Here is a 20,000-nt window from a genome sequence, read left to right as displayed (position 1 = left end):
TACATACATACATACATACATACATACATACATACATACATACATACATATACACATATATATATATACATATATACATACATACATACATATATATATATATATATATATATATATATATATATATATAAATTTTAAATTACAAGAAAGGAAATAATATTCATAAAGAATAGAAAACAAAATGGTGCATAATGCTGTAAAATACCCCAAATTTTAGGTAGAAAACTGCCAAAATTATCGCTGCAAATATATTTTCTGTTGCTGAATAAGACCTTCATATAATTTCCTGTGGCGAACACTAAGTAACATAACATACTTAATTTTCGAACGTTACACATGATTTTTCATACGCCCAAAATATGTGGAAAACTAAATCCTAACACACCCGAAAATACGTAGATTATAAGTTGATCTTATTCTTTCTGATATCGACGAGCCCAAGAACGTGATAAATTGCTGCTTAAGGAGACAGAGTAAAAACGTGCGATTTTATATAGCAACTGGCAGTGATGGATTGGCCTTGCATATGAGGCAGCCACCTACATGAAAAATTTACCGTTCCCGATACTCCACCTTTCATTTTTTCTGTATCTTCTGGCTAAGCTATGATCGCGAATGATACAAAGAAACGGAATTAAATGTGCAGGATAAGTGCATAATTTAATCTCTCTCTCTCTCTCTCTCTCTCTCTCTCTCTCTCTCTCTCTCTCTCTGATGGAAATATATAACAAGAAAACATTTTGGAATGCTTCTCCTTTTGTATTGAAAGTATTTAAAAAATTTTTTTTGGTTTTTTATTTATGTGAATGTGTGGATGTTCTGGATATTGATATTTTTTATGTTTTCTGTTAACGTTCGTTTATCACTACGAGCGTCCACAAGCATAATTTAAAATTGTATTTAACATTAATTATAAGGACAGACGACTCTTCCTCACCTTTAATAGATTTGGGACAGTCTTCGATAGACAATCGCTGGGATAACTTTGAAGGACGAAGAGAGAGAAGTTATTTTAGGCTGTAATTAATATGTACATTAAAAACACAGCATTGTGGGAAGTAAATTACTACTAATGCAAATTACTTTACCATGGACAACTTTTTTTTGACACTACAACTGATACCTTTCCTTGCTTAAAAAAAACTAGCATACAACACCGCAAGGTTTTCCAGCATACATTCAGGGTAATAAACACATCTGGACAATTTGCAGGGCCCTTAAATTTCACGAGAGTTTATTGTCTTTAATTATTTATGTTCATTTCAATATATCGTTATTTTGCATGCAGAGAGCACATTATTCTCAGGGACTTAATTATCTCTCTTTTCTGTTAACATTAAAGATGCTTACACAGGGCTCTTGCTTCTTTTCAAGAATAAACTAAAGAATTTTTCAATGAATTTGGTTAAGAAAAAGGGAAAAAGATAAGGTGTAAGAAATGAGGGGATTATTTTAAAAGTTTCAAGAGGCTGGTTAAGAAATGAATACAAAAATGATGTACATTTGAATGAGGAAACCTTTGAATTTAAACAGCCAGTAGTTCGAATTTCGCAAGCAGTCTGTTTAGTAGTGAACCGAAGGAATTATTAATAAATCAGTCTTCACCTTCCGCTTCATATCGTGGGTCTCAGGGTGTCCGTGGGTGGTAAAACCAGTTATTGAAAAGCCCGGTTAAAGGAAAAGTCTTCAATTGGAATGAAGGAGTCAGTCACTTAATGTTTGCAATTTGTGAGGCTATCCTAGAATCCTTTTGTCTCTTACCTTTTGAGATGGTTTTTGGCAGGATACTATGCAGGATTCTTGCGTTGGTAACAAATAAGTGGTTATAATTACCAAACCGTAACTGTATGAACAGTCCCAGAATAATTTGAAAGGAGTTTTAAGCAAGGTCAGAAAAACATCTGAAAAGAGCACAGATGAACATGGAGGCTAAGTCTGGGAAATGAAGGCAAATGATTTGGTTATAGCTACCAGGTCCTTCCTTTGATGTAGGAAATGTAGTTCTCCTCTCATCCTTCTCCTCTAGGACCCAAGAGGGATACTCCACAACCGTCTATACTAAACGTACTGTAGCCATGGGCCTCTGTTTAAATGGACAGAGCAGACACAGGCCAAGAAGAGCCACTGAACATACTGACAGCTGCTTCTCCTAATATATACTGTCAAAAACAGCAAACAGCAGCGCAAAAACTGGAGAAACCCCCACAAGTTGCTGTTGGTGACGTCATTAACTCCTCCCACGGCTGCGTAAAGAAATCTTTGCCACATATTACTACTGTAAGGATGGTATAGAGTGACATACTGCCTGGGTGTTGTCTGGTTTATTGGTGGTTCCTTACTGAATGAATGTACAGAATCTTCGAAGTTGTTATTGGCTGGTGCGAGCCGCAAAGTAGTTTCTACACACAGACAGGGCAAAACAGAGGTAATGTTTCGGACACCTGTGTTTGTCAGCAGACAAACAGATGGCGATTGTGAGATGCATAATAAACGTACAATGATAAAACATATATCAATGGAAAGGCCAGGAAATTCCACATATGGCCAATTGCATGAGATTCGAGACAGATTAATGAATACAATGCAGTACAATAATATACGTCAAATGGCGAGACGTTTGGCGTCTTCACAAACAGAAACATGCATACAGTTTGATACAGAAGATTCGGTAGAACATTATGAGTACATGATTGGAATGCTTGCATGGCAATGCAAGTAGTGGTGATTGTACATAAATCAAGACAACAATGGTTAGGGAGAAACAGACGGAAATATTGTATGGTAAAAGTTGCGTTCCTTGAGAGAGAGAAAACGGGATGCTCTGTCTTGCTTTTGTCTTGTTTCCTCCGATGGATGACGCACACACACGTGCGCTTGAAAGACCGCGATGCGGTCTCTTACACTGCCAGACTAAGCCTAATCGTTATTATTTTTTTTAAATATAACTCGCCTCTGTCTATAAATTTATTGTTACAAAGTCTTGAATTCTACGTCCAATATTTTGAAATAGATTTGACATAACGAAATGCTCTTAAAGTGTAAATTATTCAAGATTTTTTCTTCACAGAAGAGTTGACAATTTGGTTTTTCTGCGAAACGAGCCGAGAGCAGTAAGTCAGTAACTATATTATTTTTTGTGACAGAGTTATAAAATCTAACATTCTTATTTAGTCACTTATAATCAGATATTATTTCATATAAAATAATTACAATGAGAGAGTAACAACAATTTACGAAGCAAAAACAACCATTTCTTGAGAATTTGAGCTCTCCAGAATGGCTATGACGGAGGAAATCACGCGAACAGCGAGAATTGGAAGTCAAGTGCCCCTCCCTCTCATGAATATGGTTGATGACGTTATCTGATATAAGTAAACCCACCCTCTTTGCACACGATGTTAAAATGGTCCTGCGCACGATCCTGCGTCGTGCATTGCATGATCACCAACATCCTTAGAACCAACAACACGTTGTTGGCTGCGTTGTCTGCCCGAATCGTCTGCTAACTTTTGTGGGCGGAGCCTATTCTTCTGCAAATCCCTAGGTCGCATATCTCGTTCATTCACACTCCAACGTTCGAGGTGGAAGAAACAGAGACCTGCTTAACCCTGCTACACGGTCGTGTTATTTACTAGAATTAACACGGTTATATTACCCCATTTCGGAAAATAAAAATCCACAGCTAGAATTCAAATTAATAAATCTGAAAAATACATGAAATGTAAGTCTTATTTAGTTTCACTGGCTCTGTTATGTTAACAAATAGAAAATAACCATAATGATTACTTTAGGAGTAACTCAAGAAAATGTACAAAACCACCTACATTTTCTCTATATGTCTACACAAAAAAATCAGGGATGCTAAAGACTGTGGTTGAAGAGTTGACTGATGACCCACAAACGCCCGAGTCACAGGGGCTTCAGCTCCTAGAAGCACCGTCTCCTGGCAGCATTAGTTAATGTAGGGGAGAGCGTCAAAAACGGCGTTTTTCTCTTTTGTCAAAAAATTGCCTTTTATGCAAAAATCATTTCTATTTTGGTTTTTCTGTTGCTGTCTATGAATAGTAAACTATCATATGTTATCGGATTTAAGTTTTGAGAGTCCAAAAACTACTCTTGATAAAATATATAATTGTTTTATATTTTTTACCATCGAAAATGAACAATAACTTATGGGGGACTTTCTTGAAATTTAAAAAAAGGTGTGAGTGCTATAAAAATGATTTACCTAGCAAATGAATACATAAGTGATTAATTATCGCTTACAGGGCAGATGTGGCCTGGGCACACAGGGCGTCCACAGGTCTTGCACCTACGTTGTGTCTTCCTGTCATCGGCGGTGGGTAGAAGCAGAGGCAGTATGGGAACTCTGGTGAGTAGAAGAAACCATTGAGCCATCCTTGGGGTGGGGGACCGGTGGTGAAAGAGTGAGGTAGCAGGTCTGCTGGCCAGGTAACAAGTGGCATGAAGGGCGTTATGGTATATCTGTCTTTCTTTCTTTCTTGCTCCACTCTGAAAATTTTCATCCAAAAACTCCTCAGTGTCCTCATCAGATGATAGGGTCGACTCATAATCTTTGTCATCATCTGAGTCATATATCATTCCTCATTTTCAAGTTCATCAGGATCATCTTCACTTTCATTTTCATATGGTATAAAAAAAAAGGAAATGAAAGGGATTAAGTCTTTTTCCTGCCATATTAAACCTATGGAAGATGTTAGCCACTGAACATGGGAACATTTAAAATCCGTATGTATATATATATGTATGTATATATATATATATATATATATATATATATATATATATATATATATATATATATATATATATATATATATATATATATATATATATATATATATAATAGAGAATACAGGAAAAATAAATAACACAGGATTCCTCCCTGGCATTGACAAAAGTTACGCCAGCATATTTCATATGTCCAAACTGCATATTTGTAGTTTGACATTGCACTGGGGTAAAAATTACCTCACACATATTTGTAGGTTCACATGACCTTGGGCAACTTAGTGAGCATAAAAATAAATGTCGTTGTGTAATTTACACTCCACGACCGCGTTTCAGGGTTAATTTGATAGAGATATAGGAAAAGGATGAGAAGCCAAACCAGGATCATCATACGTCGTCTTTAAAGCAATTTATCTGCTAAGCACGAAAATCCAGGAGGATTGAGTAAACTCTACCTTTGAAGTGGAAGTGAAATACGCGTCCCAGAGAAGGCCAGAGAAGTAGATGAATTTAAGCTATGAGGAAGAGCAAAAACGTTTAAAGGTGCGCTTGCGGTAAGGTTGTGATGCTTTAAATATTTTTTTGTAATTTACGTACAAAAAGAAAGGCGCCATGTAATTAACCATTGATGGATGAGCTATACAAATCATGCTGAGGTAGATATAAAAAAACAAACATTAAGACACTGCTGAGATTGTATAGGTTGTTGGAAAAAAACCTGGTCTAAGGTTGAGTAGTGTGTAGGTGAACACATGTAAATCTCCTTAGCACTCAAACCATTTGAGAGAGAGAGAGAGAGAGAGAGAGAGAGAGAGAGAGAGAGAGAGAGAGAGAGAGAGAGAGAGAGATGGGGAGGTGTGGCTTGTCCGAGAATAAGACTTGGATATTTTCCATTTCATTGTTCTAGGAGTATTTCTCCAAAAGTTTTTCCACATATTTAATCAATTTCGGGAAAAACAAACTAACCGAAAGCGCATCATCCATGACTTTGATGTCGGCAGGTTTGCATTATCACTACAACTAGGAGTCACTGGGCATTATGAACTGTTAAGCAATAATGTAATTGCATGATTTCAGAACAGTATGTCTTACTCTAACAACTCTAAGATTGTAAACTGTAATTCTCTTTTATTCAGGTGACGGTGAGATCCACGATGACTCCTCCCCACGAAGATCGACCACAGATGTCGCATCGCCCAGGAGATCTTAGCCATTTGGTAAGAGACACAGGCTCTGTTTCTCACATTCCGTATCTCAGCTTGGGTCTTTGTACGTATTATGCCGGGGGACGACAAATAATAAAGACATCCAGCGAGAGCGATTGTACTCTCTATGATAGGGTTAGATGAGACAGTTAAGACGTCCTGGATATTACTGCAATAACATCTGTTGTTACAGAACCAGCGGAGCAATGGATAAGCCTCATAATGCAGGCTGAATTGTTTGCTCTCACGATAACACTGGAGGTTCGAGCTCAATTTATGAGTCATTTATGGGAGGCGCGTGTGCGTGGTGGGGCCTGGGCGTGAGTGTGATATTGAGGGAATGTAGTTTAAGGGACGTTTCGTCTTTTGTAGCTAATTTTAGTATCTATTTTTTCTTGGGGGGTGGTTGACATGAATAGTTCTATATCTATAATGAGGAAAATGAACTTAATTCAGTTAGTTATTTTAAATATTTAAGAAGTGCCTGTAGACCTGACTTGAGTTGTAAGTCGGCAAAATGACTGATTTTGCTTTAATACTCAGTGTATTGCAGTGTTCTAAAACGTTGATGAAATGAGATTCATACGAAAATAAAAGCTCATAGACTTTTCACACAGTCGTTTTGCTCTTGCAACAGGGATTCGTGGAAATGTTTTAGCAAACAGAGCGACATGAAAGGAAAAAGAAAAACGCTTGAATGACGCCAGAAATGAGTGCGAAAAACGAATAATGAAACGAGATTTGGGATATAAAACACCATATTATTAAAGAATATATATACAGTATATACATATATATATACTGTATATATATGTGTGTGTGTGTGTGTGTGTGTGAGTGTGGATGTTTCTGTGTGTTTGTGCGTTTTGTTGTATGTTTGCGTGGATCAACAATAAGGCATTTTCTCTGTCAGCTGGTGGTTGCAAAGAAAGAAAGAAAGAAAGCGAGATAACTGCCGCATCCATATTATGTCTGCTGAATTGTGGAAGCCCTTATTATGCAGAAATTCTCTGCACTATAAACGGCTTCAATCACTTTCACGGAAGCCTCATTAGCAGGGCATCAAACACCTACACACAATGCACCCTTCACCTCTATCATGTACGCACTCTCGTACTTCGTGGATAATAAGGCCCTTCCTTTCCAATGCATCTTTCACGCCTCTGTCTCCTCCCTCCTCCTCCTCTTTCCCCTTTTTCCTTTCCACATGATCAAATTATCTCAAAACACCATGATCTATCTTTTCACCAATGCTGACATTTTTACCACTTTTACGTATCTCCACTTTCCTCAGGATTTAAATTTTTTCATGAGACATATTTACAAACAACGGATCTAATAGCTTGAAGCATTTTTCCTCAATCATATTCAATTTAGTATTTCACTCACAAAGGGGATTTGGCTCAACAATGCGAATTACCTCCGTGGCTTCATAGACACTCCAAGTCTCTTCTGCAAAGTTTGTTACATAAGTTTTGTGATTCAGTTCTATCCACCTTACCATCATCTGCCACATTTACTCATAAGTTCATTACTAATTCACAGGTTCTACCCGTCCACCACCCATTTCAGCATTCAGTGCTCAATCTTCCTGGTTTCTGTTTAATCTCACATTTTCTTTCAGTTCTCTCCTCTTGCTAGAGCCTTTAGATGTTTTCGCTATATCAGTCAGTACTGCATCATCTGCAAATATTTAGCGCTCCATAATTCATACATGAATAATTTCCTTATCCTACACCTTTTCACCTATGTCTATAACACTTTCTTTGATTTCTCATCTCTCTCCATCCATAATAAAGCTAATAAACAATTGTGAGGACATAACATATAGTTGTCTCATATTACTTCCGCAATGAATTTCTCTACCATCTACGTATTCTAGGAAATGCTTCGCTTTAATTATGGAAACTTTGATCAGTCTCAACTAACTGTCTTCTGTACCACGCTTAATTGTTTAAGAAGTTGTAATTGCCCTACATGACAAATATTAGTTTGTTACATAAAATTAGATTTCAATAATCTGTTGTTAAGTGAAAAGAAATGAAATGGAGAAAGTTTACATGGATTGGAAGTCAAGTGTAAATTGATATATTTAAACAGGAACAAAGAAGAGGCTTTAACAAATTCCTCCGTTCGTGCAGAAGAGCAAAATATATCTTCCAAAGATGAGTTGATATAATCCATTTCCACTTAGGACAGCCCGATATGAACAAACGGTAAACGTGCATAGGTAGAGTAATTTTTAGATTACAAAACAGCATACTGATTAAGCTAGGAAGTCTGTGTAACATAAAAGAAGTCTTTTATGACAATATATATGCAGACGAAAATTCTGTTGACCATATTGAAAAACGAAAAATCAAGAAGGCAAATTAGCAGGAAGCTGAATAATTTGTAAGTCACAGAAAAACAAACAGAAATATCCAAACCAAGCGTTTACCTACAAAAAGATAAAACAGAAAGAAATAGAGAAAATAGTTGTCGTCGAAACCCAACAGAAAATGGAAATATGCAAGGGAGTCTGAAATTGCTGCCTAAAATCCATGCTCCAATCCTCGCCCATATTCGGTTGGGTGCGTGTAATTCACCCTAACACCAAGCTCTTATTAATATTCCTATTGGCAATTTAGGGACGTTAAACTCCTGATTAAGTTTGAATAATTCCTGCGGTCTCAAGGCAACATTTCGTTTCTTTCATTTAGTGTGGCTTTGGGCGAAAGGAAGGATGCAAACTGGAAAATGTTACGTGGGAGGGAGACTATAAATAGTTCCCTGTGTTTGTTCAGCTTATTCAGTTCAAGGGCGCACCTTCCAGATATCAAGTTATACACACGGGGATAAAAAAGATTAATACCTACCATGTTTACTTCTAGCAAACACACACACACACAAACACACATATATATGTATGTATGTACTGTATATATATGCATTTACATATAAATTGCATTTATATATATATACACACTATATAATGTGTTATATTTATAAATATATGTATATAAATACATATATATACAATATATATATAACATATGGATATACACACACACACACACACACACACACACACATATATATATATATATATATATATATATGTATATATACTGTATATATATACATATACTGTATATATATATATACATATATATATATATATATATATATATATATATATATATATATATATTCCTTTACATATATGAAATTCTGTTCTAACTATGTTACGCAAGAAACTACATAAAAAATAGGTTTGTCACACTTATTTAACTTGACTAACAAAAAAAAAAAAATGAACGTAAAAGGATCATAATCAAGTAAAACGACCGAGAGTAAAATGGCTAAAATTGTACCATAAAAATAAAAAGTATACTCCTGTCTTGCAAAACAAAGGTGTGGGGCTGTCTACGAAGCTGAAGTCAGCCAGTGATCAACAGAATAATCACAGGCCCTCACGAAGCCAATCTACAAAGGTGATGGAAGAAGGATGGGAGGGTTATAAAGTGTCTTGGGAACCACAACAAGATTAAAACCACAAAGCTGTTACTCATGTCAGAGTAGGTGAGACGAAGAGGTCAAGATGGTGGTGCGGGAAGGATAACAAAATTGGAGTAAAGTGGTTTCCTCACTCTTTGTTTACTCTGTACATATCTATATGAATTTTTGTTGCTAATACTTCCACTTCATGCTCACAAATTATGCCAGAAGTATCGTTCGTATCCTAACCGGTGCAGGAGCGCTTAATTATAGTTCCCTGTGAGTTTAAACAGACCCCAGGGCCTAGGGTGTACTGAATTGTATTTTATAAAGGTTACTAAATAGTCTTTTTCTTTTCTTATGCAGACGCTACCTTCCTCCACTCCAATCATTTCTGGGGAAGTCTAATTCTTTAAGAAATGTTGGTTTTCCATCGAAAAGTTTTTACATTTTTTTACACAGTAAACTTATGAAAGGAAATATAATCTGATAAATGGGCATTAAGGAAGGAAATTAGGTTTCATAGCTTCAGCTACTCGAGTAGTTTTTTGCTTACTGCTCCAGACTCCTTGGAAGAGGCTACGCTCTTTATGTAATTTAAAAGACAAACTGGCCACTCTTCGATGAAGAAGCCACGAGTAATTAGCTCTTTAAGAGTATTTATTAGTTCAGATTTATTTGAATATATTTGATGCAACATTTAAAACTTTGTAACAATAGACTCGGTGAAAAAGACGAGATATGTTTAAATAAGTGGCGTTTTAGATTTAGAGACTACAAACATATGGCAACAATTTCACGGCATAGATAGTAGGAGTAGCTAATGACGTAATCGACAGCCAGTACTCGGACAACAAATTTCCCGCCTACAAGAAGGGACCGTGGAGTTCCTAGGGTATGAGTTACTTAAGATAGAAATAGAAACAAATATTCTTGGATCATAATCAAGCAATTTTTTCTATTACGCTTTGTGAGTAACTATATATATATATATATATATATATATATATATATGAGTAATATATATATATATATATATATATATATATATATATATATATATATATATATATATATATATATATATATATATATATATATATATATATCGAGAGGCACGAGCTATGCTACGCGGGGCAGAAGGGCAGTTGAAGATTCATTGTTTAAACGCGGCTGCCAGTCGTAAACTGGGTCCTTCGTCTTAAAGACTTCTCTTCGGGTGTTTCATTGACCTTATACAAATCAGCATTGCAATACCTATGGTCATCATCGCTATTAGTAAATAGTGTGGCCTCAAAGGAATAAAAAACATAAAATTTCCAAGAAATCTATAAAATGGTAAAAATAAATTGACGATAAATGATAAATTTTCAAGAAAACCAGCTTCCTCCACGAACTTCAGAATATCCTCTCCGAGATCCCAGGAAAGACGATAATTCCCCTCTTCATTAGTGAACTCTGAGAAGAAACGGTTTCTCAAGTTCCCAAGGTTGGGGCACTGAACCAGCACAAAGCGCAGAGATTGATGGCAATAATACGAAATACACTTTCTCCTGAATTAATTCTTGGCATAGGAGAATTTTGATACAAACTAAGTGATGCAGAGCATAATGCAATAATAATAATAAAAAATACTTTAATCATCTGGAAAACAGAAATATAATATATATATATATATATATATATATATATATATATATATATATATATATATATATATATATATATATAGAGAGAGAGAGAGAGAGAGAGAGAGTAGAGAGAGTAATAAAGAGCGTTCTATTAATGGGAAATCAAGCACCAATGATTTTCTTATCAGATCTTCCAAGGCATCCTCCCTTCCTCTTCTGGAGAGGAGACTCCCCTTCAAGGGTGCCCTCAAAGAACTGGCCTTACTAAGGAGCCTTGGCCATCACCCTTGGGGGCCTCTCCAGGCCCGCTCTTCCAGCCTGGCAGGATACCTGTCTTCCTTCGAGGAAGCAGCCTCTGGGTCGGAACCTTCCTTCAAGACTGCCGTCAAGAGACTGGTGAGCCTTGGGGTTTTTGGGCCTCATGCTTGAAGTTCTTGGGCCCGCTTCCCCAGCCTGGCAGGATACCTGCCTTCCTCGGAGGAAGCAGCCTCTGGTTCGGACCCTTCCTTCAAGGCTGCCGTCAGGAGACTGGTGAGCCCTGGGGGCTTTTAGACCTCATGCTTAAAGTTCTTGGGCCCTCTCCAGGCCCGCTTTCCCAGCCTGGCAGGATACCTGCCTTCCTCGGAGGAAGCAGCCTTTCATCTTCATAAAACTCTGTTCTTCAGTATTGTGCAAGAAATCCAAAGGCTACTACAGAGCCTGTAGATTGTCTTGAAGCCTTCGGAAGCCCCAGAAGCCTCCGGAATCCCCAGAAGCCTTCGGAATTCCCAGATTCCCTACTGTCACCACGGGGAGGACAAGATCCATATGGAAATTTTTATTATAGATTCACACACACACAGAGAGAGAGAGAGAGAGAGAGAGAGAGAGAGAGAGAGAGAGAGAGAGAGAGAGAGAGAGAGAGAGAGAGATTAATAAATTTATTAAATGGTAACATTATTGAATGTTTTAAGAACTTTTGTTTCTATTTGAGTCATTTTACTGCCAAATATGTCTCCCTTACTTGTAATGATCATCATTCTTCAATCTACATTCTAAACGAGTCTCTTTAAATTTTGTAAATCATTTCTAATATTTGAACCTTGTTCTATTTTACTATACTTTTTTCTTATCCTTATGTTCAAATTGCGGGCAATCACTTCTTAAATGTAGATAGAAGTCCCTCTTTTTAGCACGTAGTGTTGAAAGTGATAGATGCATCAGATGCATAAAAAGTTTATATAAAGTTTTCTGTCTTTCTAGTGTTTGCTTTTTCAGGGTTACTACATTCCCCTGTAACTCGCCAATGTTCACTTTTTTTTTTTGCAGGAGAAAATAGGTACAAAATGATGTAGTAGTTTTATTCGAAAGAATACGTGTAACAGTTACCGAATACCAATGCTGGTCACTTAAATATGGCGTTAATCGCCCGTAGAGTTTTCTTTTTATGATAGAAAATCGTCGTTAGTATTGTTCTAGACCACGTTCCGATCAGACGGTGCTCAGCCAATCAGAAGTCAGCATGCATTCGACCCCCTGCTGACCTTCACGTATATGAAGAGCAGGGCTTACCACGATGTACAGTCTATTCGTCTATCGACGTGAATATGCTCAGTAGAGCCTGAGCGGAATGTAGCCTAAAACAACACTAATCCATGGTCTTATGAGTGAAAACTCTACGGAAGTTGAACGCCATGTTTTAGTTACTGTTTCCGTTAATCTACAACGGGTAAAGTGTATTCTTCTTTTGTAAAACTATCCAGTTTGCAAAGAATGACGACCACCGGCGATTTTCTGGCGGAGTGAAGCAACTCTGAAAATACAATTATTACAAAGATCGAAAAAACTCTAAACAATCGTGCATATGGCGGATTCGGTCCAGAATTAAGCAGTATAACGAAATAAAGCATTCTGTTTCATACAACACTAGGTGCCTTTTTAAACTGGTCCTTTATTTTAATAAGTGAACACAGCTTTGCCAAAGAAGTGAAAGATCTAAACTGATATCCACTGAATATTAACTATTAAAATGAAAGTTATGTAGAAAGACTTGTAAATGAATTTCACTTAATTTGAAATACACAAGGCAATCATGAAGTGGAAATTAATACAAGAAAATGTAATAGTTTCGAAGGAATGCTTGATTATATATTGGCTACAATGGAAGATGTCGTATTCATAGTCAAGACTAAAAATAATACCTAGCAACTTTTCAGTATAAAGAATTGTGATAATTTCAGTTAATAAAATGGAGCTCATTATTCTCTCTTCATCTCATAGCCTTAGGAATATGCCGTAAAGTTTACTGACAACAAAGATGGTAAAAGTTTTTTGAATATATAACAAGATTAAAAGCCTTCTTCGATGGTGTCTTATGGCAACTACTATGTGATGTAAGCAGTATCAGCTGGCAGCCGTAGGATTCATTCTAGGAAAAACGGTCACGTAGCGTCACTATGGCCAACGACCAATTAGCGGAGGAATTAACAGCTAGAGAGGACGGATATTTCAGTCGTAAGTTGAAGGTGTCCCACAATTTTGTGCAGTGCTGGAAGGAGATTTTTCAAAAATCGGTAAGGTTTTGTCATTCATCATTACACGCTCTACCTAAATTGGCATTTTTGTTGTTTTATCGTCTTTTTTGGTTCCCGTTGGTATTTGTTAAAATTTTGAAATTTATTTGTTACATGTCTTCGTAGATAAATCCTTTTAAATACGAAAACTGGCGTGGAATTACCTAGTAAAAAATGTAGTTAAATGAAAATCACCCAGTATAAGCTTAAAGACTCTCATTTTTATATCTTAAGATTAAGTTGACTTTGTGCCAACACGGGACCTCGTCCACTAACATCTGTAAATATGATAAGAGACCTGCTGGTGATGTGTAGAATATCTTCAACAAATAGATTTTGAAAACATCGAAGGTAGATTTACATTATGCTAGCTTATGCCAACACAGATCATTGCCAAAAGCCATCCAGTTGGAAGGATGTGATAGGGAGTGAGAGGATAGGTGAAGCTCTCTGGATTGTCCTATCCTACAGAAACAAAGAATTTTTTAGATAATTAAGAAATGAAACTTTGTAGTTATTCTCTTAATTTCATGTGTCTGAGACGACACTATATATATATATATATATATATATATATATATATATATATATATATATATATATATATATATACACACACATTATTATTATATATTATTATTATATATTATATATATATATATATATATATATACAATATTATTATTATTATTATTATTATTAGCTAGAGCGTTTAAAAGGCCATTTTAAAAAATCTGAGCGGGCAGGGGAAATCAATGTATTTTCATTGGCTTTATCATCCTCAGTTGTGATTGGTTGTTGTTCATGTTTACATTTCTATCTGGTGACGTCATGTGAATAGTTGTTATATGTTGTATTTCAATCCTAAAACATATTTAAAGATCAAGTGAAGTCCTTATTATGGATGATATCATATTTTTTCAAGTTTTAAAATATTTTATTTTATATATATGATGATTTCGACACAGAAGAAAGTATATATAACAAAAATAAGGCATTAAAAATAAAACTAGGTGGACTTTTTAAAGACTTGTTTATCTTATGAACGTACACAAATCGAATATTCACAAATTTTGGCAATTAAAATGTAATTTTATGTAATAAATTGAATTGTATTTCATTTAATTTGATAAATGAACATAAAAGGGAAATTATTAATAAAATAAAACAATAGTATCACAGGAATGTTTGATTCTACACTGGCAACGGTGCAAAATGTCTGAATAGCGAGACTAAAGTAATACCTGGCAGCTTTTCAGTATGAAGAATGTGATTAATACAGTTAATTAATTAAATTGTAATTTCTTTTTATCATACAATCTAAAGCATTCTTCTGATAACAGTCTCACTCTAGGTAAAGCGTCATATCAATACATCTTAAGATTAAAATATTTGTCCTTTGGTGTTAAAGCGATGATACAACTTCACCATGGACAACGACCAATCAGGGCTGGAATTGTGACAGCCAATGAGAGATCATATATTTCTCGCTTAATTAAAGGTATAAGTTGAAGTAGTTCTTCTCATTTATGCATTGCTGTTTAGAACCTATCTACTGTCAAAGGCTTTAGCCAGATTTGATGTAGATGAAGTTGGGTTTTTCACCTTTTTTGGTTTCCGATGTTTGTTTTTAATCCTTTTTCCGTTTTACTAATTTTTTAAAAATAAATCCATGTATTTTAGTAGAACCATATTAATAACAATGGAAAGGGTACTGTTTGTAAAATTCCTTAGTAGGATATGCTATTTTTTTGACTCCTCAGCAAAAAGCACCCAGGCTAGGATATTGCATCTAGAATTTCTTAGTAAGCTATGTAATTTTTTTTGACAACTCAACAAAGAAATCTAGGCTAGGTTATTGAATCTTAAATTCCCTAGTAGGCTAAAGTACTTTTTCGACTATTAAACATAAAATCCTTGCTCAGGATATTGTCCTTAAATCGCCACCGAGCCACAAAACGTAGATTTTAGTACTTAATCATTTCAGAAGCTTGAATCGTCGGTAATTTTACTTGTAACCAGATTTGTATTCCAGAGTTGAAAATATTTTTTTCCTGTTTTAATGTGTCCTTTGATACTGGAACCCCCTCCCCCTTTCACACTAAAAATATAGGAAACCATAGTGGGAAAGTGTTTTTGGCTGGGGAAACACAAATGAGTGAAATACAATGATATAATTAACCTAACCTAACCTGCGGCTTCAGTTCCTTTCCTGGCAATGGGGCTTCAACCCTATTCACCCCCACTTAACATAGCCAAGGGCTCTGTAAATTAAGATATGTTGTAGGGTTGCAGCATAACTTAAACTAACCTGTCCCATTGGGTCCTTACATGGCTGGAATCCCCAACCTAACCTAGGACTCCAGGTCCTTAACTAGCAAGGGAGCCTTTGCCCCTCCCCCTTTAACCAAAACATGATCCTTACATATAGCACTGTAAGTTTAAAATAAATATTAGGGCTGTGACCTAACCTAACTTAGGGTGCAGGGTCCTTTACCTGGCTGGAGGCCGTGCCCGCCCTGGATGACCCATCTAACCTAACCTAGGGCACTATAAATTGAAATTATGAAGGGACCAAATAAAAAAAAAAAGAGGGATGCAAATAGCCTAACCTAACTTAGGGCTCCAGGTCCTTAACAGACCAGGGGACCTTTGGTCCCACTTAGCCCCCACCACCAACCATATCTGGAGGCCTGTATGTTAAGATAAGTATTAGGGTTGTAACCTAGTCTAACCTAGGGTGCAGGGTCCTTACCTGACCTGGGGCTTTGCATGCCCTGCATGCCCCATCTGAAACCTAATCTAGGGCACTATAAATTAAAATTACTGAGGATGCAAACTAACCCAACGATACCTAGCTGAACTTAGCCTAGGGTGTCATGTCATTACCTAACCTGGGGGTGCTTCACCATGTAACATAACTTAGGCCTGGTCACCAGGTCTTTAGTTACCTGGTGCATAGCGTCACTTTAAAAAAGTTCAGCAACGCTTACCTTACTCTGAATCAGAACTTGCTGAAGTATCATGGCAATTTAGAATACATCATCGTATTTCAGTGTTTTGTATTTTGTCCCCAGCCCCACCCAAAAAATCTCAGTTTCTCATTGTGGTCCCCCATACTTGTAGGAAATGAGGAGTTCCAGCATTTTCAACTACTAATACGTTACCAAAACGAACTTCAGAAACATATAAAGGACACAAAAATCAAATTACAGTAGTTGAAATAATACAAGGAACAAGATTTACATATCTGCACTAAAGGAACCGTGTCTAGGAACTGAATTCTAAATTTCAACTTAATCTGGGAAACTAGTAATAAAGTGAAAAATAATAAATAATGTTAAGTAATGTATACAGAGATCAGGGTATGTAAGTCAAGTTATACCCTTTGTAGCATCATTAAGCATTTCCTTAAAAGAGAGACTTACTTGATTTTTGGAAATAACCACGTATAATATCTTTCTTTGGTAAATCGAAATACCAGGAAGGGACTAGCTATTTAATAATATTATTGGCTACAGCTGTGATGACTTGAATTAAAAAAAAAAATGTACTACCCTAGAAGGTGCAAATGAAAGAACTTTATCATTTCAGAATATTTATAACATTTTGTCATGAACGGTATTCAGCTCTTATGGAGTAAAAAGTATATCTTAGTTTAACCAGACCACTGAGCTGATTAACAGCTCTCCTAGGGCTGGCCCGAAGGATTAGATTTATTTTTACGTGGCTAAGAACCAGTTGGTTACCTAGAAACGGGACCTACAGCTTATTGTGGAATCCGAACCACATTATAGCGAGAAATGAATTTCAATCACCAGAAACAAATTCCTCTTGTTCTTCACTGGCCGGTCGGAGATTCGAACTCGCGACCAACAGAGTGGTAGCTGAGAACGGAACCCGCTCACCCAGCAAGGAACTTCTTATGGAGTAATACGTGCATACATACGTACGTACACACACACACACACACACACACACACACATATATATATATATATATATATATATATATATATATATATATATATATATATATATATATACACACAGAAATTCGTCGTTTTAAATTGTTTGTGTTGCTTTAAAGATCACCACACACAATTTAAGGCATAATTCAAGACAGTAAATTTGAAGTGGCAGTGAAAGCCAGTGCTGTAATTTAGGCAATATTTTTGAACCAGTTCTCCTTTATGGAAGTGAAGAGTGATATTGAATCTAATTATTATAAAAAGAAAATTTTAAGCTGCTGAGAAGGATCTGTGTGCTTATGTTGCATAAAAAGAATTAAACTGGTGAGAAATGTACATCCACACTGAAGAAGAGAGTAAGGAGAAAAAGATGGATCATAATGGTTTATAATGGAATGGGCTAGTGAAAAGAAAGGTTGATGGATTACTGAAAAAAGTTGTAATTTAGAAGTATTAGGAGAAAAAAATAAATACCAATAAAGTGCTGGAGAGATGGAGCCAGAGATGATGCTGCAAATGAAAGTCATTGATATCTGGGAAGCATGGAAATTCTTAGGAGAGATAATTGTGAATGTCGCTGTGTATGATGGATTTACAAATCGCTGCTTATGGGCATATCATGTAGGTGTCAGAATATATATATATATATATATATATATATATATATATATATATATATATATATATATATATATATATATATATATATTTATATAGACACTTTGTTTTCACTTTAGCCTAGCTTCCAAGAATTCAAGTGTAACAGATAACAGCAATATTTAGCTGCAGTTGAGAGGTCAGATCTTTGGGAATAATTTCCACTAACATCATATCTTCAAAACCGCTGTTATGCCGTAGATAATTTTGCTGGTGTACTTAATTTTGAATCAGCAGAATTCAAGAATGATACGATATCCGTTTGCCCACAGCTTGTATTTTAGCGGAGGCTTTGCTCTGCAGTTATCTGAGGACCTCAATAAATAAAGACATCGCCACTGGGAGCGCTGTTGCTCTCTATTGCCAGCTATGACTAAACTTGATGAGACGTTTAAGACTGAAGGGATACCAGTATTAGAATGTATGTCCGTATGAGAACAACGGGGTAATGAACGTTCCTCATAATGCCAAATGAATTGTTTACTGTCATGTTGCGACAAGGGATGGAGCCTAATTTATGACTCATTCACAACGGATGTCCTGCGCTTGGTCTTGGCATTAGTGCCCGAGTAGGGTTGTTCAGTACGGAGTAGAACTGGCGTTTTATCACCTTTAAATGTTCAGTGATTTACTTAATATCTTACAATGATGCGCGTTCATATAGCAGTGGCTTTTCCGAGTGTGAATGAAGAGAATTAAGAATGTAAACTATTTTTGATTGCCGAAAAAAGAGCTCCACCGAAAAGTGAAAGATAAGTAATAAAATATTCTTATATATACTGCATCATTCACTATTAGCAAGCACTGGAAATATATATATATATATATATATATATATATATATATATATATATATATATATATATATATATATATATATATATATATGTATATATATATATATATATATATATATATATATATATATATATATATATATAGTTTGAAAATAATATTTTGAATTAGGTATCCAATTTATGATTAAACAAACAATGAACTTCAAGATAAATTGTAATGTCCCAGGAAAAGTCAGTTTACTCCTTTTACTTAAAGATTTGGAAAGAACAGCTATTATGAATTTTACTAAAATAAAATTATGTAAAAGTAAGCCTTATATCAACTAAATAATAAAGTGATCCATTTCTGAATACACTCCTAAACACATGCACACACACAAGATAACCGTTATCATGGAAGATTTAAATTTTTTTTTATAAAAACTAATTTGGGATATTTTATTCAGTTTTCTACAGGATTATAATTGTTTTTATGTCAACAAGAAAACATTGTTAATGTCCCTGTAAGGTTACTGTTATTTAATTGATAAGAATATGGAAGAATTATTCTTTATACTTCATCTTTTATAAATATGGAAATAATTTACAGAAGTTGTTATTATTTTTACAATAAGCAAAGGAAGAAAGTAAATATAAACCTTGGCCTCTTGATAGTACGTAGGCGGACTGAAGATTCGTGTTTTTAATATTCATGGCTTTCTCTCTCTCTCTCTCTCTCTCTCTCTCTCTCTCTCTCTCTCTCTCTCTCTCTCTCTCTCTCTCTCTCTCTCTCTCTCCTTAACAGTTTTGATCGTGGAGCATAGCTGTTGCTCTTAACATCATCAAATATTCTTCCACTTTATCATTTTGGAAATGATTTAAGTCTTAATTACAAATTGGCCGCAAGAGAAACGTGTTTTATTAATCATTTAAAAATATTTCCTGTTAATGTACGAAATCTGAATGGGCAAGGGGG

The 20,000-nt window shown here is 35.5% G+C and overlaps 1 protein-coding gene across 2 annotated transcripts in view; it reads left to right on the top strand.

The window, feature by feature from the left end:
- Window positions 1-20,000, top strand: part of LOC136853460 (uncharacterized) — a 456,271-nt gene that overhangs the window by 76,322 nt on the left and 359,949 nt on the right. For both annotated transcript variants that reach the window (XM_067129055.1, XM_067129054.1), the window contains exons 2-3: window positions 4,269-4,372; window positions 5,889-5,969. In XM_067129055.1, the coding sequence (XP_066985156.1) occupies window positions 4,274-4,372; window positions 5,889-5,969 (180 nt within the window). In that variant the 5' untranslated portion in view covers window positions 4,269-4,273. The remainder of the gene's footprint in view (window positions 1-4,268; window positions 4,373-5,888; window positions 5,970-20,000) is intronic.

The sequence above is a fragment of the Macrobrachium rosenbergii genome, chromosome 27 (assembly GCF_040412425.1).
Source record: "Macrobrachium rosenbergii isolate ZJJX-2024 chromosome 27, ASM4041242v1, whole genome shotgun sequence".
In the NCBI taxonomy this organism is placed as follows: domain Eukaryota; kingdom Metazoa; phylum Arthropoda; class Malacostraca; order Decapoda; family Palaemonidae; genus Macrobrachium; species Macrobrachium rosenbergii.
The sequence above is the reverse complement of the archived record's forward strand: the minus strand, read 5'-3'. Positions and strand labels throughout refer to the sequence as shown.